This window comes from Xenopus tropicalis, chromosome 6 (assembly GCF_000004195.4).
Source record: "Xenopus tropicalis strain Nigerian chromosome 6, UCB_Xtro_10.0, whole genome shotgun sequence".
Classification (NCBI taxonomy): Eukaryota; Metazoa; Chordata; class Amphibia; order Anura; family Pipidae; genus Xenopus; species Xenopus tropicalis.
In genome coordinates, this window is record NC_030682.2 from 117,416,561 (window position 1) to 117,441,659 (window position 25,099).

The 25,099-nt window shown below is 39.5% G+C and overlaps 2 protein-coding genes across 12 annotated transcripts in view; one reads left to right on the forward strand and one right to left on the reverse strand.

The window, feature by feature from the left end:
- clvs1 (clavesin 1) overlaps positions 1-5,151 on the forward strand; it is a 38,982-nt gene extending 33,831 nt beyond the window's left edge. The window contains exon 6 of one of the 2 annotated variants that reach the window (XM_012964142.3): positions 3,167-3,496. In XM_012964142.3, the coding sequence (XP_012819596.1) occupies positions 3,167-3,254 (88 nt within the window). In that variant the 3' untranslated portion in view covers positions 3,255-3,496. 2 annotated transcript variants of the gene reach the window in all.
- A 2,780-nt stretch (positions 5,152-7,931) lies between these two features.
- Positions 7,932-25,099, reverse strand: part of asph (aspartate beta-hydroxylase) — a 94,338-nt gene continuing 77,170 nt past the window's right edge. For all 10 annotated transcript variants that reach the window (XM_031903358.1, XM_031903359.1, XM_031903354.1 and 7 more), the window contains 9 exons: positions 24,716-24,866; positions 22,576-22,712; positions 22,141-22,239; positions 21,372-21,461; positions 19,387-19,524; positions 17,231-17,366; positions 16,544-16,635; positions 14,759-14,892; positions 7,932-10,321 (listed from right to left, as the gene is read on the reverse strand). In XM_031903358.1, coding sequence (XP_031759218.1) covers positions 10,171-10,321; positions 14,759-14,892; positions 16,544-16,635; positions 17,231-17,366; positions 19,387-19,524; positions 21,372-21,461; positions 22,141-22,239; positions 22,576-22,712; positions 24,716-24,866 — 1,128 coding nt within the window. In that variant the 3' untranslated portion in view covers positions 7,932-10,170. The remainder of the gene's footprint in view (positions 10,322-14,758; positions 14,893-16,543; positions 16,636-17,230; positions 17,367-19,386; positions 19,525-21,371; positions 21,462-22,140; positions 22,240-22,575; positions 22,713-24,715; positions 24,867-25,099) is intronic.

Below are 25,099 nucleotides of genomic sequence, written 5' to 3' on the forward strand. Positions count from 1 at the left end.
TGTACCTGGTAGGAAAATGTAGGGTTTACACGTCCTTTAATACATGTATTTGTGTTAATGCAAGGAGAATATATGGGTGCAATTACCTTTTATGAATGGTGTTTATATGCGGAAAACTTTCCATCCATTTTAGCGCACCTCACTTGCAGTTGCCTGTGCATTCCCACACAAGAACAGGTGCCAATTTGAATTTGAACAAAGAAATGTGATATCTACAATAGAATGTTTCTATGAAACTGCCAACGCTGAGGGCAAGAGTGTCAGCCCCAGTTGCGCTGGTTACAGCGGCACATCACAAAGTGAGGGGGCTGAATAATGAAAAGCCAAATCTAACATTTTTTAACAGATTTTCCATGAAGCCTTTCTACCAAAGCACGTTTTATCCCTGCAAGACACACACGGGTCATTAGCTCCGCACTTCTCTTCTTATGTGCATTGTGATGTGAGAAAGGCCTTGCTAGAGATCTGAGAAGCCATGTATGTGCCTGTCTCAATCTGTGTGACACCGCTTCAGAGCGGAACTAGAACACCATATGTCACATTCTATTTTGGGCATCAGAGCCTGTCATACTGGCGCTTTCTGCACAGCACCCTTTTAGATTCTCATCATACATAAAATATTCAAAGGCAATGTATATTTAATGGAAAATAAAGGATAAATGCAGTATGTTCTCTATTCACATAGACATATAGTTTAGTTTGTGGATAGAACATTTTTTCTCTGCAGTGGGAACTGCCATACCACTTTCTATGAGCAAAACATTCTCTATAGAGATCACTAGCTGAGGAACTGCTGTTGTTACTGCAGTCTATAGAGAAACCATCTACTCACACACTCTGTATGGGCACTGCCACAGGTAACCATAATAAGGTGTTACAGAAAGCCATATGCCTATATCGGGGATCCCCAACCTTTTTTTACACGTGAGCCACACTCAAATATAAAAATAGTTGGGGAGCATGAAAATTTTTCCTGGAGGGCTATTTGGTAGCTCCTATGTGGACTGGCAGCCTAAATGAGGCTCTGTTTGTCAGTACAACTGGTTTTTATGCAACCAAAACTTGCCCCCTTACCAAAAATTCAAAAATAAGCCCCTGCTTTGAGGCCACTGGGAGCAACATCCAAGGGGTTGGGGAGCAACATGTTGTCCCTGAGCCACTGGTTGGGGATCACTGGCCTATATTAATGCCATCACACACAAGAAAGTTTCTCTTTTATATCTTTTAATCTACATCTTTCATATCTATATCTTTAGATATTTGTTTGTTTAATTGAGCAAGTTGGCTACTAAATATTTCTTTTGAGACTCCCTTCATTTGTAAAATATAATCCCTTTTTCTTAAGGGGGTTTGAAATTTCCATGGACCAATTTAACCCTTTAGATTTTGTCACACATGGCACCAAAACACCCACATGAAATAAAGTTATACTGTGAATACAAGATGACTAGGATGGTGTAACGGTATGGGATCCCTTATCCGGAAACCCATTATCCAGAAAGCTCCAAATTACGGAAAGCCTGTCTCCCATAGACTCCATTTTAATCAAATAATTCAGAATTTTAAAACTGATTTCCTTTTTGTCTGTAATAATAAAACAGAACCTTGTAATTGATCCCAACTAAGATATAAATAATCCTTATTGGATGCAAAACAATCCTATTGGGTTTAATTAATGGTTTATTGATTTTTTAGTAGACTTAAGGTATGGAGATCCAAATTACGGAAAGACCCCTTATTCAGAATACCCTTGGTCCCGAGCATTCCGGATAACGGATCCTAAACCTGTACAAGCCCATGACAACCTGAGAGCCCTGGACCCCAATATCTGGCACAGGAATAGTAACATGCATAACCTGGTAAATCCTTTAAACATCAGGATTTATGAAGTAGCCCTGTTTTAGTACCGGCTGCCTGTGGGGACATTGCATAATTGATACCAAGATTGCTAAGAACTCACAGAGATGCCTGCGAGCAGCATTCAATCCTTCAGCATCACAGCAGGACCCAGCCACACAATAAACATTCACATTACGTCCCAAGGTAATGACTGGCTCAACAAAGGATTCCAGTTTTATTCTTATAGTCTATTTATAAAGGTCGGCATGTTGTTAGCTCTACATAAACCATGTACGTTACATACAGTCACATACAGAATCTGTGAGTCAGACTGAATGCAAATGCAGTTTTTAGGGGAATTGCTTTGTAAATCCTGCCCATCCCCCCACACATTGTGCTCTCTCTAATGGGAAGTAGTGTGTTAGAAGGTTAATGGAATCTCCTTTCCCTCAACTAAAATACAGACATCATAATAAGAACCATGTAGGAAGATGCATTTCATTAAACAGAGATAAGTAGAAAATAATAAGAAAAACTTCAAATCCAGGTGACAATAGAAAAAATAAAATTGTTGCCAAAAAAGAATCTTCAGATATAAAACTGATATACTCTACACTCATTATATTCTCACACTTTTACTCACACATTCCCTACTTAAACCAGTGATATTTTTTTCAATAAGATTCTGACAGAATTGAGATTCAAAATGAAAAAAATAAAGGTGGCCATACACGGTAAGATCAGCTCGCTTGGCGAGGTTGCCAATGGAGCGGAACTTCTCTCAATATCCCCACCTACGGGTGGGCGATATCAGGCTAATTCGGTCGTTTGGCCCCTGTACATTCTTATTCAACCTTTTACATTAGTATTTACTCTGCAATCCTGGTTGTTAAGGTGGCCATACATGAGTAACAATCTGGCTGATTTTCAGCCAGATATTGGTTTGGCAAGCCTTATGGATGACCCCAAACATGGCCAATAAGCCAGAAGAACTGAGTTGGCCAGTGTATGGCCAATTTAAAAGATATAACCTAGTGGTTATATGATATCAATTTCAGCCACAATGGAGAAAAAAAAAAAGGTTTGGTCCAACCAGGCACAGACTACCAATCTGTGGCTTCTTTCCAGAGGGGCTGCTGTAAGATGCCATAGACAGTCACTTTTTAGTGGGCCGGTGGGGTCTGTTTGGGCCTCTGTGTACTTGAAATGCCAGGAACTATTTTGAATCCGAGGCCTGGGTCCAACAATTATTTAATAGGACTGCAGACTTTCCTATTCTTCTTACATGATTGATGGAAATGCTAAAAAACACTTTTTCTCCTTTCAGGTCTCAGTCGGTGGTAGAACCGGGCACCCTGAGGCACGAGGAAGAGAGAGAGAATGAGAACACCCAGCCGCTGCTTGCTCTTGACTGATTTCCCCACCTCACTGCAACCCATCACGCTTCACTATGGGGTCTTTCTCTCACCAGCTCCACGCACAGAGGATGTGCCCACTCATTGCCTTAGTGCCATAGAAGGGACAGAAGCATAATTCTTAACAACTGTGAAGATTCTGTTACTGCCAAAAAGCACATCAAGTGCATTATAGCCATTCGTGTTGGACTGCATATGCTATGCATTGCCAAATAAATGCATTGTGGGTAAATTCTGGCTCATAACGGAGTGGATAGTATTTTTATAACATGATCAAGAAGAGAAGAGTATTGCCGTGTATCATTTTTATACCTCTCCAAATGATCAACAGAAAAAACGTGTGTTATTGTCAGCTGTAAATATCACATGCAGTATTGAGTATTTATGACTATGATCACTGATACAAAGAGGTGTTTGAATGAAGCTAAAATAGTTGTATGTATGAACTTTTTTATGTAGGGGTCCACTTGTGTTTTGTTGAACTGCATTGCTCTGATTGGCTACAGGTTGGTCTAGTCCGGTAAAGTTTATAATTCTCTGATTGTAGATTGTTTGCTCACAGAGCAAATAGACACTCACACCCCAGTGGAAACATTTTAAAGGACTAAGAACTAAAGCTTGACAAAGAATTAAGCTGGAAATGCTGCACATTATGTTTTGGCCTTCTGTACTAGCCCTTGGCAATCACAACCCTTGGGAAGATCTGTGCCCCCCAAATATGCCCCAGTAGCCCCCCCCCATCTTCTTTTCTGCTGACTTACTGAGCTTAGGGACCCACTCACAATATACTGTATATATAGAATATAAATGTCATTATAAGGCTGATTACTAATTAATACAGATTCACATTACATGGTAACTCAGAAACCAGTGACATTAGCATGAGAATTTAATAATCAGCCCTGTAGCATAAGTTTATAAGACAGGTCAGCCTTATGTCCTGTTTGATGACCCCTAAGCTTAGCTTCTCAACTGCTGCCCACTGAGCATGTGCAGTGTCACTGACATCCCCAACAAGATCCAAGATGGGTAGCTCCTCTGGACAACATTGAAGGCTTGGATCACTGCTTGGCTGCTGAACATTTGTGCTGATGCAGTAAGTTTAATATATAAAATAAAGCGTTCCTGGCCATATTCATTTTTAGGGTTAAGTTCTCCTTTAAAAGAAAGGGTTATTTCCAGGTTATATCCACTTTTCTCAAATTAATATTCCAAATATCCTGTGAGTTTACTTGGGTTTAACAGCCTGACACTGTATCAGTTCAGTAAAAATTGGGAAACATGAATTCAAATTCTGCTTTGTGTCGTCTCTCTAAATCTCCAAAGATATGTGCAAATATTTTCATTTATCCTTAGACTTGAGTTTAAAAAATAAGCCTGAAATGCTCCAAACCTGGGAGCCATCAATCGAACTGTATCAGTACAGTATCATATAAATGACTACAAACACTAATTTATTAAATACAAATATATTTTGATTCTACTATACCTTTAAGATGTATCCACAGCATACAATAAACTGAGGGTTGGGGGTTGATTTAACAGTGTTTATTGGTGAACAATCAGCTCTAGATATTGGGTAGATATATAGGTAAACATGCATTTGTGGCAGGGAAATACAAATCTGCAGTTATTTTCTCAGCAGTTGTCAATGAGGTGCCCCAGCTGTCCCTTTCCCCATCATTCTATACAAGTGGCCCCACGTGTGCGTATAAACCCCCCGTGCAATAGAAGGGGCGGCTACAGGAAAGCCCTTCAGCTTGTGTGTGCTGATTTGAGATTCATGAGATGCAAATCAAGGTGCTAATATGCCAGTAATGATTTGCAATTAATTTGCATGTCATAAATCTCCACCATTCATAATAATTGTAAACTAATAAAAAGAAATATTTACTCATCTGGGTCTTCATTTTATTTTACGTGTTAGAGAATTATAGCCCTTACCTTAAACTGCTAATGTCACACGGGGGTCTGTCTTATAAGCTCTAAAAATAGGTTTCATTGTCTTCTATAGGGGATTTAGCCTGTTATCCCTCCATACAATACAAACTATTAGTAGCCATCTACACCTACATGCTACTATTCCCAAGCTTATTATAGTGCAAAGAATTATGACAAATTGCATTTATGGAGTGAAAATGGCCCTGTTGTAGCTTATCACCATAATTATTGTCAATAACTATATGTACCTACCAGCAGAACCACAATTTGGGTGCCAGATCTGAATGGAGATCAAGGATTCCACAGGGAACTGTACTGTATAAGGGAAATATCCCTTTTCCGGAAAACCCAAGCATTCTGGATAATGGGTCCCATACCTGTACTTTTAAAGACATAATGGTCATGTCTCAAAGTATTTTTTGGGACTCAAAGAAAAAGGTTTGGCAGTTACCTTCTGGATTCAGGATACAACTAAAAGTATTTTCACACAGGCTGGTTTTGTGTTGGCTGTGTAGATCACAGGGAGGGATAAATGAGCAAACTGGAATCAAAGCCCCCAATGGGCTACATAATGAAATGAAGAGTGGACCAACATGCCTTCATGCGCTCTTGTTTGTGCCCTAGCCCGCACTGTAAGGGCCCAACTGGAGGGAAGCGTTGCCCCCTACATGCGTCTGGGATGAAAACCTTGTGTGCCCCTGTGCTTTGGTCAACAAGATCAATTCTTACTTCCCTCCCACAAGTTCCCCAGGAGTAAATCCTGTGTGTATAAGATGAGCCTTTTTTTAAGCACTGATTAAAATTCTAATTCTAATCTTTTCAACATTATCTGCTATTCCAAATGAAATATTGATGGTGGTGGTGGGTGGGTGCTATTTCTCATGTCCAACTAAGAGCATTGATTTTTTTTTCAAATGAGCTGGAGGTGGTTTGGAATAAGCTAAATCTGAGACGCTAGCTATAAATAATAGCATAGATAACACTGGTCGTACTGGGCAGTATTTGTAGTGTAAGATCTGCAGTGGTTAAAACTAAGTAAGCTTTATTAGAAAGGTCTATGTAAAGACAGCCATAAGCACTCACAGAAATGATGCACTGAGTCCTCTATCAAAAGGAAACAGGATTTATTTTCTTCTTTTGTGTAAACGCGTTCTTCAGAATCAGACTCTCACTCATTCAGGTTTGGGGCCCCAGTCTGCTCAGCTCTCTCCCTTCTCCTGCTCCCCCTCCCATAAGAATTCATAAGACTTCTGAGCTACCAGCAGCTACAGCTGCAGCATGGAAGCTATAAAGAGCAAGCTAAAATGGCAGCTGCAATCTTAAACAAACAGAGGGAGCTTCGAGGGCTGTTTACTCACGTATGGTAAAACTTTCTGCAGAATAAATATAACGTTCTAGGTGGCACTAATGTGGTGAATCTATTGGCAGTAAAATGCCGAAATGCCTTTCCTTCTCTAAGTTCTGCTCATTTGGCAAAGTCACCATACTAGTGGATCATAGTAGCGCCGATACAGTAGATGGCACAGTAGCGCCGATACAGTAGATGGCACAGTAGCGCCGATACAGTAGATGGCAAAGTAGCGCCGATACAGTAGATGGCACAGTAGCGCCAATACAGTAGATAGCACAGTAGCGCCGATACAGTAGATGGCACAATAGCGCCTATACAGTAGATGGCACAATAGCGCCGATACAGTAGATGGCACAATAGCGCCGATACAGTAGATGGCACAGTAGCACCGATACAGTAGATGGTCACCCCTTTAGATTAGAGGAAAGGAGCTTCCATTTGAAGCAGCGTAGGTGGTTTTTCACGGTGAGGGCAGTGAGGTTATGGAATGCCCTTCCTAGTGATGTGGTAATGGCAGATTCTGTTAATGCCTTTAAGAGGGGCCTGGATGAGTTCTTGATCAATCAGAATATCCAAGGCTATTGTGATACTAATATCTACAGTTAGTACTAGTGGTTGTATATATAGTGTATGTATGTGAGTGTATAGATTGGTAGGTGTGGGTTAAGTGTGCTGGGTTTACTTGGATGGGTTGAACTTGATGGACACTGGTCTTTTTTCAACCCTATGTAACTATGTAACAGTAGCGCCGATACAGTAGATGGCACAGTAGCGCCGATACAGTAGATGGCACAGTAGCGCCGATACAGTAGATGGCACAGTAGCGCTGATACAGTAGATGGCACAGTAGCGCCGATACAGTAGATGGCACAGTAGCGCTGATACAGTAGATGGCACAGTAGCGCCGATACAGTAGATGGCACAGTAGCGCCGATACAGTAGATGGCACAGTAGCGCCGATACAGTAGATGGCACAGTAGCGCCGATACAGTAGATGGCACAGTAGCGCCGATACAGTAGATGGCACAGTAGTGCCGATACAGTAGATGGCACAGTAGCGCTGATACAGTAGATGGCACAGTAGCGCTGATACAGTAGATGGCACAGTAGCGCCGATACAGTAGATGGCACAGTAGCGCCGATACAGTAGATGGCACAGTAGCGCCGATACAGTAGATGGCACAGTAGTGCCGATACAGTAGATGGCACAGTAGCGCTGATACAGTAGATGGCACAGTAGCGCCGATACAGTAGATGGCACAGTAACCGATCATCAAGGAATGCTATGTGCATTATATAGTGAATATTGTGTGATTCTGTTGTTCAAGCAACCATCGTCATCAGAAATGGTCTCATTGACTTTAGAATAAGCACACATACCATTATCAGTGGGGAAATAACCATTTTATTTAATATTCAGCTTCCATGTAAGTGGGTATATAAGTTGCAGGAAAACACAAAGCCTTTTAAAAAGTATTTAATCTAAATTTTGCAAAAAAGTATTTATCATTTACATTTAAGACGAGCTTGACTATTTTTAATGCGTAAATCTAATATTTTCATCATTTACATTATCTCACTTCTCAGAACAACAAAAAAACAAAAACCATTTCTGACAGTGCACCGTTTGTTCGGGTAACTTCTACCCCATGATCCTGGCTAGGAATTCATGCTCATAATTCACAAATGTTTTAAACCATCTGAAGCTTTTAATAGGTATTTTGATACTTGCATTAGTACAGTCGGATTGGGGGGTCCGAGGGGCTGCTGGAGCCACTGGCACAGTTGTGAGGTCCACCCAACACTGCACCGGCCCCCATGCATACCTTGTACTCTCCCTTGGGGAGGTCTGGGGTGTGCACCCAGGGTTTCAGGTGAGGAGGGGGTCTGGGTTAGTAGGGCCCACCAGGTATTTTCCCAGTGTCCCGCTGGCCCAGTCTGACCCTGCATTAGCACCCCAATGACCACAATATAAAGGGATTATAAATGCACATTTACAGTAAGAAACAATATCCAGCAACACAAACGAAAAGAAAAACTCACAGTATATAAAGTAGATGGTTTGTGTGTAGTGTAGGGGTTAATTTACTACTAAACAGATTTATAACACATACCAACACTAGTATATTTTTCCATAAAGCATAAACACACACATATGTATGTATACAGTATATATATATTAGCAAAGTTCTGACAGGAAAATAATAAAATGTTTATATATTTTGGAAGATTCTGTACAATGCCCAGTGCAGCAGTGATAGAATAAGCGAATAACTTCTATCCCAAAACAAATATAATAAAAAGGAACAGAGCAGCATAAACACCCACGTCAGCAATTTCCAAGTAAACAAGACAAAACTGAAGGTTAACAGCCTATAAGAACCTGCAGGGGGTTCCAGTAACAGAAATGACTGTGCTATGTACTGGCACTGTAACATTCTCAGATCTAGGTGCTACCCCCAGGTATATGCATCCCACATACATGCACGTGTGTGTCACATCCAGAGAGAGCACACTGAATTCTAAGGTAACCATCTTTGCTTCTGGAGGAGGCCAGAGCGTGCAATTGCTTTGTTACCTTTGGATTGGCTCATAATGGGAACCAATATAAATCATTGGGGAAGGACTGCATCAACAAGCTTATGTGGTCCTCCTCATGATGGGATTTTAAAAAATGCCCAATAGCTATCTGGTTGGTTTATTGAAGAAGAGTTGTGCTCCCTCACTGCATCTTAGGCAAATGCCTCTTCTGCCTACTCAACTGATACCCCTATAAATGTTACCAATAACAACATTCTACAGAGAGCCTAAGGAAGCCAAGTTGCACAGAGATTATCTAAGTTTGCCCGTGCGACAAATTTTCTTCTGCTCCCAGTTGTTCCATGGCATGAGTTGGGCACATGTGCAATATATTAATTCTTGAAAGTAGGAGCACTAACCCTAAACCCACACACAAAGTATCTGTTAGTAGAAGAAAAATGGCGATACCATGCTTCAGAGAAAAGTACTTCAGCCTCGGGTAAAGGTTAGCAATGCTGCTCATTAGGGACTGGCCTACACGTTGGCACCCCCAGTGGTTTTACATGTCATTGTGCTTTAACAGGATTTAGTACTGAAGTAGACTGCCACCTTTGCTACTGTAGTGAAATATCTGCTTGTGGCCAGGACCATATAGACCTATTGTATATTTAATATCTGGGGAGGGTGAATCTGCAGCACAATGTTACTTGCCCCAACTGATGCCCCAGGAAGCATGGCCTAGTAGTACAGTAAGGACCAGAATAACCATTGGCAGCCGCAATTCGGGTTAAAGTGAAAATAAAATAAATGAATAACATCATTCTAAGTAAAGAACAGTGGTTTGTAAAGTATTTGTTCTTACAAAAATAATTTTTACAGTTATTTTTTTTATAATAATCTAGCTATTTTTCTTAATATAAAGTTTTTCACTAACATACAAATAATTTGCATATATTATAAAAAATAGTATTTAGTACACAGGCAGTCACGGGCAATTCGGCACCATACAGACTATAATGGCAACAATCTTACCATGCATTTTTGTTTCATTACAGTTCCTTCATGTTTTCTGACTTGGTATAAAAGTGCAAAGGCAGAATGTTCTTAAATGGCTGGAAGAGTGCGTCTTTGGTACGAGGTGAGTTCCGGGTGCCAGACATCCACAATAAATATAAGGCGATAACTGTTGGCTTCCTGCCATACTTCATGCTCAAAGGAATCATCAAATATCAGCACTTTGCCTTCCTCCCAGGACCTGCAAAACAACAAAGCTTGGTTGCACCATCACAAGAAGAAGGGAACACAGTGAATACATTGGTAGAGACTGTGATGGTCTTGCTGAGCAGAGGTAGCTATTTTCCAATTCCATAGGGACATTAAGAAACACATAGAAAGACCAGCAGATAATAAACTTCTGTATTTGTCTCCAAGAAAAAACCTGGGAAAGCACACTGTATTGGCAACCCTGAAACACAGGCATCTGTATACTAGCGATAGTATTGCCAGTGTGATATACTTGTCTAGCTCAAGTTCTGCTCACCCAAAATCTAAAGACTCTACTTGTGACCTTATTCTAATGATCAAACACCAGCTGCTCATCTAGGAACCCTAGAGAGAAATAATGTAGGCAACAAGGAACAGACAATTTTCTGCTCTTTAACTGGCCAAAAAAAAATTTTTTTGCAAACCTTCTATGGAAGAAGAATTTTCTTCACAGTGGCTTAGAAATACACGACTAAGCTTATAAACAATTGTGCACAGGCCTGGGCTGGGATTGAAAATAGGCCCTAGTATTCCAAGTACCCAAGGCCCAAACAGCCCCCTCCAGCCCACTAACTAGTGACTGTCAATGGCATCTTACAACAGCCCCTCTGACACCATTTGCAACTCAGCTACAGTACAGGCAAAAACAGCTTTTAAAATTCAAAGAAAAATTGTCCCACATTGCGATATAGAAGCTGGATTGCACGTCTGTCAGTCCTAATGTCCCCAGGACAGCAGCAAAACTAAATTGCACTGAAAGGCAGCTGTAAGAGTAACTCTTGCAGCCTCATGCACATTTGTTTCAGTGGAAGGACATCCCTAAAAATGCATTTGGTTAATGCACAAAATGCATTAGTTTAGGCCTTAGAGGTTTAATCTTTAGTCAGATCCTTATCATGTATCATATTTTCAGGTATAGGAAAACATTGGTGTATCAGTCCATTCAGCCACAGTTGAATATCTATGAGCAAATACTGTAAGTGTTCCCTGTAAATCCCATCCTAACTGAATATCAAGCTGGGCTTTCAGAAGATCAAATAAGCATTCACCTAAACTAAGCTTCAGGCTGGCTCTGCCCGTAATTGCTTCAGGCCCCAAGGTCTTGGCCACAAAGTTTAATTTAATAAAAAATAAATATATTAGCAAAAGCAGCTTCCCTACAACAGAATTGGACGGGTGAGCCATAAAACAGGTATTTCTTGAGCCAACAGCTTCAGGCAAGACTTGACAATGACAGACATGTCCACCTGAAACAGAGACTAATAAAAACCCTACCCGGGGAGGGGTGGGAAGCCTCATGGTCTGGAAAATACTGATTTTTGGTGATGGTAAGTCAGCTAACTCTTAAACCAATTTATTTCTGAACACAATGTATTACTATATAGCGTCTGTTACTCAGGCTGGACTTACAGGATTGTGCATAAAGAACTTTATTTTATATCTGTTTAATATATTAGGATCTTCAGTTGTAGGCGTTTCTGCACTAGCCTTTCTGTGGGTTTTGGCTATACTAAATAGTTAAAAAGACAGACGTATAGATAGATGATAGATAGATAGATGAACAGACAGGCAGACAGATACACCTAAGAGACAAGACAAAGTAGATGCAGGTATTCCCGCCAGGTACACACATTCCCAGATGCAGACCCACACACAGAAAATACAATAGAATAAGGAGAACAAAGAATGTTACAAACAGATCGATACAGTTTTCTACAAGAGAAAATCAGCAGAGAGAAAGCTCAGCTTCTACGGAAAGGATTAACTCAACAAGATCTCAGCTTAATGCAAATCCATGGAGACAGCCTTGGTGTCGTTATATGTAATGATTTATTTACAGCGAACACAAATGCTAAAGTGAAGTGCAATGGTGCTAAAGGGGACGTATGAGAAAGGGATGTCATTTTTAAAAGCTGGGAGCGGCTGAGAAAACATATTTTTTTACGATCATAAATGATAGTTCTGAAGGACAGAATTTACGTAGGGTATGTGCCGGAACACAAACATCTAACAGAGGTGTCGCCACTTACACTGCAGAGCAGACCTCTGCCTTGGGCCAAGCATGGAATGCTCCTATAATGGCAGCCTAGTGGTGGGCAAAACTGGGCTCATGTGAGTATTTAATATGATGATAAATCATATAAGAGCCGAGCCCATGCAGAGTCCTCAGCCTGATACAGTCATCAGTGAAGGGGGTTTCCAAGCACCCTCATCAATCTAAATCAGCTCCAGTCAGATATCAACCACTAGGCAATTACCATGGGCTCCAATATAAGCCAATAGGCTGCCCCAGTTACACCAGGAGCAAGGCTTAGTGACAGGCAAAGCAAGGCTTAGGCACATGAAGGACAAAGCTTAGGCACGGCACAGGATAGACAAGGCTTAAGCACAGGAAGGAAAAGGCTTAAGCACAGGAAGGACAAGGCTTAGGGACAGGAAGGACAAGGCTTAGGGACAGGAAGGACAAGGCTTAGGGACAGGAATTGTCTGATAGGCAGATAGAAACAATAGAGTTCTACCCCTATCTTATGATGCAGCATTAACATACAGCTGATGTTCATCAACATTTTCCATCCTGCCCAATCAACCAGACGATATCCAAGGCTTTTTCCGATATCGGTTGCCTTGTCAACCCCCCATACATGCACCGAATGTATGTTTCCTATGATAATATCGGTGCGTGTATGGGCACCATTAGGGACAGGCACTGCAAGAAGTTAAGGACAAGGCTTAGAGATCTGCGGCGTTTTGTCCCACTAACACAGAGCGATAAATCACCAGGGAGACAAAACGCTGCATTACCCTTAAGCACCTCAATAAGTACTGTATCCTTCACACAATCCTGTAGAAATAATGAACAATAGGACTTAGCAGAGCAGGTATTATCTTTGTGTGTGGTACATTCCCACATCATTGACTTCTGTCCTTGTTGCCATGGTGCAGGGCTGTCTGCAAGGCCAAGTGGTATATTACACACCCAGTGTATACTGCATGCGACACAACAGCAGCACAAACACACAGCACATGAAAAATATTATTACAATTATCAGTTTAAACAACATATAATTAAAGCTTAAAAATGATCCTGTGCACTCACCCATATCACTAAATTAAGGACATTAAGGCATTACGTGCAAAAGCCTCTCCCCTTTAAACAAAACAGGGATTGTTAGTCCATATACTGTTATAACTATTAGGATAGGACACTCTAAACTTTGCAGGAGCCAGTCAATCTTTATAACCAAAGTTTCTGAACTCCATGGAGTGGTATTAAAAAAATCAGCCAAAATTTAAAACCTTATAAAATCTTTTAAAAAAGAAATAAGCCATTTATAGTGAATTTTCTAGCTGCTTATATTTTTAAATTCAATAACTCGCAACTGTGATGGCCAATATAACTCCCCTTTTAACGTGCACTGTGCCAACACATGTGTGGTTATTAATATAGCAATTTTATACTCTACTGCTTTACAGACGGGCCGACTGAGATACAGAAGAACACACTTGGGAGGAAGAGTCAAGTCATAGCCACCAATCACCAGTTAGCTGTTATTTGCCTAATAAAGAGAAAAAAATGAAAAACATCTAATTGGGGAGCAGGGCAAACATTACTATGCTACTGTACTATGTTCTATCCCGTAAATACTGAAATGTTCAGTTGAAGAGAAAGCAGCATGATTGCTGTTAGCACCGGGCTGTGTTCTGCTGTGCCAATACATATCTATTACAGCTTCTGGCTGGACCAAAGGGAAACGATCAACACCGCCTCAAGTTTTATATGGCATGGAACCATTATACAGGATGATTTCATGTGTTTGTTCAGCCTAGCTAACTTTGTTAACCTTTGCTAACCTCAGTTTTTACTTTGTATGTCCAAAAGATTGGCAAAGAATACTAGAAAGGCTATGGCACATGGGGTGTTTTCTCAGTCAGAAATGTATAATAATTATCCACAAATTAAATGCATCGGGGAGTCAGGATTCAGGCGGGGGATAGTGCATCGCTGAGATGAGAGTTTTCTTCCAACAATGCAAAATGGAATTCAGAGAAGTCAAATCGACACAGGTGTATCCCAAGTCTTTAGGCATAGATAGACCTGATAATATATTTTCCTTTTTTAAAGAGACCTCATGTAAAGTGGCTCTAGGATGATAACCTTGTAAGTGCTCACACTGAGCGTTTCCCAAAGCAATGAATACAGCAGAATGACTTAAGTTATTGCTATAGGCAGCAAAGTTCAATGTGATTCCTAATAAATTCCTATTTATTTGTTATATGGAGGTTTGTTGTTAGCACAAGAGTTCCAACATGGAATGTACACACTATTGATGCCAATCATAAACTTGTTTATTTCTGTACAAGAGGCAATAAGGTTGATTTAGTGGTTAGCTCATAATTGGTTATTAATTAAATGAAACAAGGTTCAAACCTGGTATCATTGGCACATCTTATTCTGCATCCCTCTTTTGGAATAACCAAGCCCAAGTGCATTCTGAGCCTGCAGTTTGTTGGTCCAGTGTGAGGCCAGACGTGAGTTCCAGGGTGCATAACTGAATATTTGATCTTGAAAACAAAAAAAAATAACAAAAACATTATTTAGAGATCAGTGATTTCCCCTAATACCTCTAATTCAAACACTGGCCTACAAGGTTCCCTCTACTGTCGGTCACCACCCTTGCCTTATTTCAACATTCAATAAAAAATACACAGCGTACAGTAGATGGCACAGTAGCGCCGATACAGTAGATGGCACAGTAGCGCCGATACAGTAGATGGCACAGTAGCGCCGATACAGTAGATGGCACAGTAGCGCCGATACAGTAGATGGCACAGTAGCGCCGATACAGTAGATGGCACAGTAGCGCCGATACAGTAGATGGCACAGTAGCGCCGATACAGTAGATGGCACAGTAGCGCCGATACAGTAGATGGCACAGTAGCCGATCATTAAGGAATGCTATGTGCATTATATAGTGAATATTGTGTGATTCTGTTGTTCAAGCAACCATCATCATCAGAAATGGTCTCATTGACTTTAGAATAAGCACACATACCATTATCAGTGGGGAAATAACCATTTTATTTAATATTCAGCTTCCATGTAAGTGGGTATATAAGTTGCAGGAAAACACAAAGCCTTTTAAAAAATATTTAATCTAAATTTTGCAAAAAAGTATTTATCATTTACATTTAAGACAAGCTTGACTATTTTTAATGCGTAAATCTAATATTTTCATCATGTACATTATCTCACTTCTCAGAACAACAAAAAAACAAAAACCATTTCTGCACCGTTTGTCATATAATTAAACAAAAAAAAATTCTATTTTGTAGTAGCCTTAAGGAGTGGAGATCCAAATTATGGAAAGACCCCCTATCTGGAAAACCCAGGTCCTAAGCATTCTGGATAAAAGGTTCCATACCTGTATATAAGGGGGTACCATTCAACTAAATTTTTGGCCTGATAATCCAATCATTGTCCTTAGGGTCAGCCCACCCCATATGCCACGTCAGCATATCAGTGAAAGATCTGCTTATTTGGTAACCTCCCCAAAACTTGTGTAATTTAGCACCTATGTTAGTAAATTAGCTCTTTAGTCTTTGTGATGCTCTAATTGCACCAACTGTACAAGGTTTCTCACTTCAAATATTAATTCTTCTGTGTCTGCTTTTCAGTGATTTCTTGAAAGCCATTCAATGTCTGTGTAGATGAGAGGGACTTTTGGTCAATATTATGCTTTGTAGTTATTATGCCCCTGGTACAATTGAGATATATGTGTATTTATATCCTCTATATCTATTTTATGCATTGCTATTGGGATTTTAAAACGTCTATTGATTTCTGTCTTGTTGTTTCAGAAGAATGTACATAGAATTTCGCCTCAGAGCTTCGGCTTTATATAAACTTGAGCATCACAAAAACAAAGCAATTCAAAAGAAGCTCATTCCCTGCAGACCCCACCGCAAAAACTCGCGCCTTAGGGAAGGACTCACTGACCTCCCTCCTTGGCTACTAGTTGGATATAAATAAAGGATCTGACTTATTTATTTTATATTATTACAAATACAGTTTTCTATCACATTGAGCAGAGTACAGCAATAAGGACCTAGGCAGATTTAGTATTCTTATCTGAAGATTTCAGTGAGATGTTTCCCAAGAATTTCCAAGTATTATTTTTCACTTAAATGTAGGATCTGTGTAAGAATGCTGTACCTGCCCTCTGCGGCATCCAGTCGACTCAGGAAACCTCTCTAATAAAGCACAGGTCCTGGGGGCAGCGGCACAGGACTTCTCATTCTTTCGGCCTGGAAAAAATAAATAAATTGATAATACAGAGAACAAACAAATGTAAAGGAGACAACTGGAATATCTATCAGAGAATCAAACCTATTTTAATTTACCTAAACGCATTTTTGAGCATATACACTGGTGTGCATGTTCCTAGAAAGTAATAGAAGCTTATAAGCAATAACTTGCACTGAAAGGTTGTCCATTTAATGTCCAACATGTTAGTCACCTGATTGTGACTACAGACTTAGCCTTATTTATTTATCATTCAGATTACTAACTGGGAGCAATGTTGCTGACACAACAATTCAGAAAGTTATTACAAAATGACATTTGTGTACTCTTGAAGTTCCCTCTAGTATTCCCCTTAATGTCAGAGAATACTGCAGGCAGCACTGCCTAAATGTCACTCACAAATCGCTTGGGGGTGAGAAGTCCTGATGTGTACAGTCTATGGGCAGTGATGGACATCAGGCGCTATGCAATACTGAGCAGTGCAGCAAAATCACTATGAACATCTTACAATATCAGTAATATTTTAATTTATTGTCATATTTCCCCTTCAGAAAACAGTCACTGTATGATTATAAGTAAACAGCAAAATGTATTTACCTTGTTGCCATAAAGTATATTGGCTCCAGTCACCCTTTTCTCTGAGATTTTCATCTTCAGGAACAAAGAGGCCTTTTTCTGTATCTATCACAGCAAGGCCTTCATCCCGAATTAATTTCCAATTGGCCTCTAAGGTCTTCAGAAGGAACCCAAATATTAATCATATTACTAGCTTATTCCATAAAATAGATACCATACTTTTTCCATTACAATTTATTAAGGCAAATGCATTTTTAGAGTAATGACTTCTGGTGGTAGGCCAGTACTTGTATGGAGGGGTACTCTGGCTTTAGAAAAGATTGGGCCCCATATATCTGCCTGGCCATGCCCAATAACACCCAAACCCCAATACTCTCAATGTTATTACAGTTCAGGTACATCAATGGGACTGGGCCCTGACTTGACTTCCCCCCCACCATCTGTATAATTAATGGTCCTGTTAAGAACTGAGGAAAAGACAGAACAGGCGCAATTTGTGATGCACCTGTAAATGTGAATTATTTAACAAGCAAAAGCTATTTATTAATACATGGACTATATATAGATAAAATGCCTTGGTAGAAGCAAACCTAACAGTATTTAGATGTGCCCTAATTTACACTGAAATAAAATGATAGCTCTGCAGCATCAAACATAACTGTATGTGAACATGGCCAAGACCCATGATCATAAAATAGTAAGCATGTAACTCACATTTACTTAAAGCAGGAACATTTCTTAAAAAACTAGTGATTATCATGGAAAACAAACATTATTATACTGGTGCGCCTGTATAGAAGTTTTCCCTTCTACCCCTTTTGCTTGTACTGTAGCCAAAGAGAATCATCCAGAAGCATGGCCACAGAATGGGTTGTACAATATGTTTTTCCCCAAAGCATGCTCATTGATTTAACCAAATCAGCCCTAAAATAAGTAACGTTACACAGGATTGTGAGCTGAAGTGGCAGATAATCAAAGATGTATAGATTCAAGAGTGAGTTGTGTTTAGAAATTGCCATTAATGAATCATGAATGGCAGAAATATGCCTGGGTACATCGATTTCCTTGCCTCTGATATGCATAAGCCTAAGTGCCATAGCTGGTTATACCACCTGCAGTGCTGAGTGTCTGTCTCAGCATCACATATTCTACATTTAGAATGAAATGTGAAAAGCTGAACCCTAAGGCTGAAACGTCAGGATCTCTCTAGCTCTTTACCCTGTGCTCCTGCTAGCCACAAATATGGATTCACCGCTGCACATGACTATACTTAAGATATACAAATGGATTTCTATTGATTTTTAGCCCAACATAAAATGCAATAATTTCTGTTGGGTCAGTAAATGCAGCAGCTGAAGCCTACAATGAAAGTGACAGGTAGGAAAGTGCTAGAGGGCAAACCCATAGGCTGACACATATGCAAATACTATTCCTAACATTCTGCACATACAGCTAGTCATGATAACACAGAAGTAATGCCACATGACACACATCAGGATGCCTGATGCTCCATAGCACCATTTCAGTGTCACACTAATAAAGTGTATGTACTGTACGTAGCATTTTTGAATAAAGTAATTTGCTGTCGCTTTCTGCTAGACACGAACAGTACGCGGGGTGAAAACTTCATCATATTGCCAGTACAATAGCCAATGAGTTAAGAACATATTGCTAATGTGCTACATCCTATCCAAAATCTTACTGTAATTTTGTGAGCACTGCATATAATGGGCAAAAACACTGCCTAAAGGATTACATGTTAATAAAAATGATACAAGTTGCTAACTTACCTAAAGGTACTGCCCAGCTACTGGATTACTCAATCGCTTAACAAGACAATTGTGATAACCAAAATAAAACATCATGGGGCTCATTTAAAAATGCTGGGCATATTTTCACCTGGCCAGTAACCCAGTGCAACCAATCAAATGTTTGCTTTTATTGTTCAACCTGCATTGCCTAAAAAAAGATAGTCATTGACTGGTTGCTATGGGTTACTGCCTGTGTGCAAATTTACCCAGTGTTTATAAATGAGGCCCATGTCCATAGGAGCTGTGCAATGCGAGATGCTCTGACTGAATAAAGTTTTACACAGAATAGACATGTGATATGCAGCTTTAAGATACATATAGCTAGTAGCCCTGCAGTCAATTACTTCACCCCAAGCAGCTGCTTACCCTCACTAGGTCAGTGTAACTGGTTTCCTTTGCAGTCCACCATGGCTGTGCTTTCAGCCCATTGACATTGTATAAGGATCTCTGCCAGACCGATGCAAAGTGCCCTTTCTTGTGACCAGCCTCATACCATATGTATGCCTGCAAACATAGATATTCAGTGTAGACATTATATATTCACATTACTACCATGGTTTTTTCACTACTAAAAAATGGCTGGCACAATGGGTAGGCTTGAAAATATAATAATATAAAGCATTTGTATGGACCACTAAGTGTAAAGTAGGATGTGTAGAGAACAATGGATTAATTCATAGGCTGTATCTGCAAGAAGAACTAAAAACAATTCAAAAGCAAGAGGAAACTCGCACAGGAAAATATTATACAGTACAAGTATGGGACCTGTTATTCATAATGCTCGGGATCTGGGGTTTTCCGAAAAAAGGTCTTTCAGTAATTTGGATCCCACAACTTAAGGACTGTTTTGCCACCAATATGGATTAATTATATCTTGGTTGGTATCAAGTACAAGGTACTGTTTTATTATTATAGAGAAAAAGTAAACATTTTTAAAGAACTACTAAACCACCCTTGGACACCCCCCCCATCCACTGGCCATTACTGAGCCCCCTCTCTGCAGAGTCTATTTCAGTGAACAGTGTTTCTATAGATTCAGAATTTCCCAGTACAATATAAAAACGGAACGTTATCCTTGAGTGGGGAGGAAATGCCCTATGGAAAGGACTTTTGTGGACAATGGCTGCACTCGGAATGGAATACGTTAAATAAAGGAGTAATGTAATAAGCTGCATTATCAAGGAAAACTGGGCAATACAATTATGGAGCAAATGTTTGCTAATATATTTATACTTATTTATTTCCCATATAAAACAAATAGGCGCTAAACTACAGCACTTAACCTATTTTTTTCCATAAAACCTTGTTAATTGCATGTGTTTTCCAGTCTGGGCTGTTTGTGCCATAAAGAGACACTGATTGAACCGTAGCATTTTAAGGGAAAATGTACCCCTTGTTGAACATGAGTGCAATGAATAGGGCTTGTGCTGAATATACTTTTTGCCTACTGATTTAATCACGGAAAATATATGTTTTTTTTATTTTTCTTAAACTAAACTATCCCATGTTTGATCCTTGTGAGGTAGATATTTAGATTATCAGTAAAATTGTAACCATTCCACTCCACCTCCACTTCCTAATCAAATCATCTTCTTATCATCTGGCACCTCTCCCATAGTTCATAGTTCCACTTTTTAGGTGGTAAGTGGTAGAATGTTGCATCTCTGCTGCAGCAATTTGGCTCTGGAACATCTTATGTGCCAAAAACAACAAGTTCAAGCCCCCCTTCTTTTCATGGAGTTAGAAATTGCATATATTTCTTTATTATCTATAACAGAATCAGCTTTAGCTGCAGTTCTGGAATTAAATGTTCCCTGAACTAAAACTGTGACTTTGCGAATACATTAATTCAGCACCTTTGTAGTTATAAGCCGTGTATCAGCTTGTGATGTATTCAAGACCTTGAAAAAGAGAGGCAACTAATGAAAGAAGGAACCAGATCTCTGAATATATAAGGTGCTTGATACAATCAAACCTAAAAACAGTTCAAAATCAATTGCCGGAAATTAGTGGGATGGTGATATCCTATATCCATCTCACTCATTCTCTCAGTTGATTTAGAACTGTTTTTAGGTTTGATTGCATCAAATGATTAAGTGAAGTATTGATGGAACACATCATATTAGGCACCAAGGATAGGTACCTAATGTGATGTGTTTCATCAATACTTCACTATAGTAAAGACAGCTAAAGCCAATATTATGTGTCTCGCTGAGAGTAAAAAAAATGTTGTACAAGAGCCTGGCCAAGTTTAACCAAACTTCCAAATGCATTATTGCATTATTGATTTGGTAATTCAGACTCTACTGGGCCACTGCAATTGGTCACAAAATATGTTTTAAATCATATACTTCTTGGCTTCCAACTCTTTGCAATGCATCCCCCAGGTGGAAATAGAAACGTCCATCATCTGTTCCAGGTTCTCCTGACTCCAAGCCTTCCTAGAACACGCAACATAAAAGGTACGTCAGAAGAACAATTCAACATGTACAAATCATGCAGACTATAATCTCAGCACAGGTATGAGACTTGTTATTCAGAATTGTTGATACCTGGAGTGTAATTTGGATCTCCATACTTATAAAAAGCATTTAAACATTAAATAAACCCAGGATTGTTTTGCCTTAGTTGGCCTTAGCCTTAGTTGGGATCAAGTACAAGGTACTGTTTTATTACTACAGAGAAAAAGGAAATATATTTTAAAATTGTGAATTATTTGATTAAAATTGAATCTGTGGGAGATGACCTTCCCATGATTCAGGTTTCTGGATAATGGATCCAATACCTGTTTATATTTTACTTAGTTTATTTTGTGACTGTTAAATATCATATTATTTTACAGATGAGATGGGTTTTGATGAGGATTCAGGAATGAGTGGAGGTGCACAGTTCTGGAAATGTGTTTGGGCCTTGGAGAAATTCTACCTGTGTGGTCCACAGCTGCCTTGTTTGAACCCAATCACCTTTGAGAAATTTTAGTAGCGTTTGCACAGAGTGAAATCCACTGGCAGAAAATAAAAATAACATGGACAGTGTGTCGCAGACACAAAGCACCAATATGGATAAAGCAGTTTCATGAACTGATTATATGCTACAAGCTGCATTATTTCATCCACGTACCTTTAAGTAGGGAATACTTTCAGCAATGTAATTCTCAGCTTTAAGGATAAATCCATAATGCACTTTAGCAAAGCCATCATTGGGAGACATGGCTAAAACCTAGCAAAATACAAGAAGACACACTAAAGATATACATTCTTTGCATTCTGTTACTGGGCAAAAAACAACCAATAAGAGATTTTAACATGACTGGTCACTGGCATGTCCAACCAACATTTGTTTTGATTGCCCAGCACACCAAACTATCTAAAGCATTACTATTTTAATCAGAACACAGATTTCTAACTAGAATTCAGTATATATTAAAGGCTATATCTATTGTGTCTGACCACTACTTGTGTCTTCAGGCATTATTAAAGGGAATCTTCATATAAAAACTGCACAACAGTGACAAACATTGGTGTTTTTTTTTTTTTTATTGCATCAACAATTTACCTGTTCAAAAACCGCTTTTGCGTTACTATTATCTCCAAGCAGGAGGTATCCAACTCCAAGCTCATTCCTGAAAGTGACATCTTCAGGGTAAAGCTGAACTAATTTATGCAGCGTAACCACAGAACCCCGTGTGCGACCTGATTTAAAGAGAAATCAACAAAAATGAGATGAGCATAGCGAGCATCACATCCATCAAGACACATATCCATCAAGTTTAACCTTTAATGTCTATACATAACCTGCCTAACTGTTCATGCAGAGGCAAAACTCCTTCTGACGCCTCTCCAATTTGCCCCAGAGGGAAAAAATTGACTCCAAGATGGCAATTGGACCAGTCCCTAGATTAATATTATTAACTTTAGAATTACAGGCATCAGTTTTCTAGTTCACGTTGGGCTAGAGATGGTAATTGATTAAAGGCTCTAAACTACCTTGTCCTTGCCAGTACAATCATGTAATACATGCATAAATGTAGAAGGAACAGGGTGCAAACCTGGTACAGGCTTATTTCAAAAGACCTAGGCTCTATTACCAGTGTTAAAATTAAATAACTATGCATATATAACTTGATTTTTTCTTCCATAAAATATTATAGCATTATAATACTCATTTTTGGGTTTCAGTGTCTTGAAATAAAAAATATCACACTTCAGCAAATAATTTGTTCGTCGCAAAATGAAAGGTCTAAATGTTACTCGGTATAAGGCGCCTCTCAAGTGGCAATGGTGACTATCAATACACACTTGTTGTCAGACTAGGGAAGCTGACAAACTGCCTTTATTGTTGTTTAGATTGATATGAAAAGTTTTTAGATTCATGAATAGCACTGTCTGAAGGTGATAATGGAATTGATTTGTCCTGGTATGACATTAATTTCCATCAGATTATCTTCTGTTATAGCAAACGAAAAAGGCTCTTGCTCGGTCCACTGAACTGAAGCAATGTTCTTGTGTTCATCCAGCTCAATGCGGCCGTGTATGCTTCTTTATTCTCACATGATTCAGTAATTACAGAGCTGATCGCTGTTGGATTCTTTTATTCTCTCCTATCGAATGCCGAATAGATAAAGTCTGAATACTTTCGTACATTTTAAGCAACAGGAGGATTGGAAGCAGCTGCCTCGGGTGCAAAGATTAAAGTCTTCTGTAACTTACCACAAACTACTGCTGAATATAAGAAAGTGGTTTTATTGCCTGTACTAAGGCTTTTACTGATGATGCAAAAAGATAATGCATAATTACATTCAAATTATGTATGTATATGTTTTTTGAAGTATTTTTATCTAAAATGCTTGGAACCTGGGGCTTTCCGGATAGGGTAATAATTTTTGATATTTTGAATTATTTGATTAAAATTGAGTCTATGGGAGATGGCCTTCCCATAATTTAGAGCTTTGTGGATAATAGGTTTCTGGATAATGGATCCCATACCTGTACATTTTAAGCAGGAGATGCCAAGTTTGTGGCTATCCAAGTGCAACTACAGCATCAGGCGGGCATGACATCACACACTTGCCAGGGATGTATTACCATGTCATATCTGGTTTTAGACATCTTTCTAGTAAACAGAATTTATATCATTTGTAGTAACTAGAGAGTTATAGGGAGAATGGGACACCTGGGGACAGCTGGCGGAGTGTGCCGGCAGGGGGATATGACTGGGCAAAGTGGAAAGGGGCAGTGGCCAGAAGTGAATCATACCAGTGCCATTTTGTTTTCAGGCCCTCCCATCCACCCCCTGTACGTGTGTACAGATAATGGCATGTTGTGAGTCTGGTCAAAGTGCCTTATTATACTGTCACAGCTGGCAAGAAATGTTTGCCAGTTGGGGGCTTAGGCCCAGGTTTATTTACAGTGAGCTATCCGACTGAATATGCTTTTGGTGGGCACAGGTCCCATGAGGAGATGGTAACCAGTTTCCTGTTTCTCACTTGCCCACCTGACCCCTTCCGTTGGGTGGCTGGCATGACAGGTAGCCCATAGTTCGGATGTGGTAATTAATTGCAGCAAGCATTCCAGGGTGGGGTTAGTGAAATTACTTAGTCATATATATTTACATTGATGTTAGCATACTGGTGCCTTTTAGAATCTACACTTTTTAAAGTGTTGTTGGGAACAAGGATAAGAGGTTTTGCTCTTACCTAGGAACTGCTGTCGATCAGCTCTCCTCTTCAGCGTGAGCTTGATGAGTTCTGCAGGGGCATTTGGTAACTCAGCGACTTCTCCATAAGTATTGATGGCTTGCAAAAGAATATCATTGCTTCTCATCTTCTCAGCCAAGGCATCTTCTGACTTGAGAGGAAAAGAACAACACTGATCTACATATTTGTTTTCTGAGCACTGCTACAAAATACAGCTAGCCAAATGCCGAAATAATCTTATCTGACATAAAACAAAGTTTTGTTCGTTTTTGTTTTGTGTACAATAGACAACATTACGGCAGAAGAGTTTTCATCGTTTGTTCTGGATTTTACTTTTAACTGTACCTGACCTTGTTACTAATGTATATTTGTAATGAAATATTT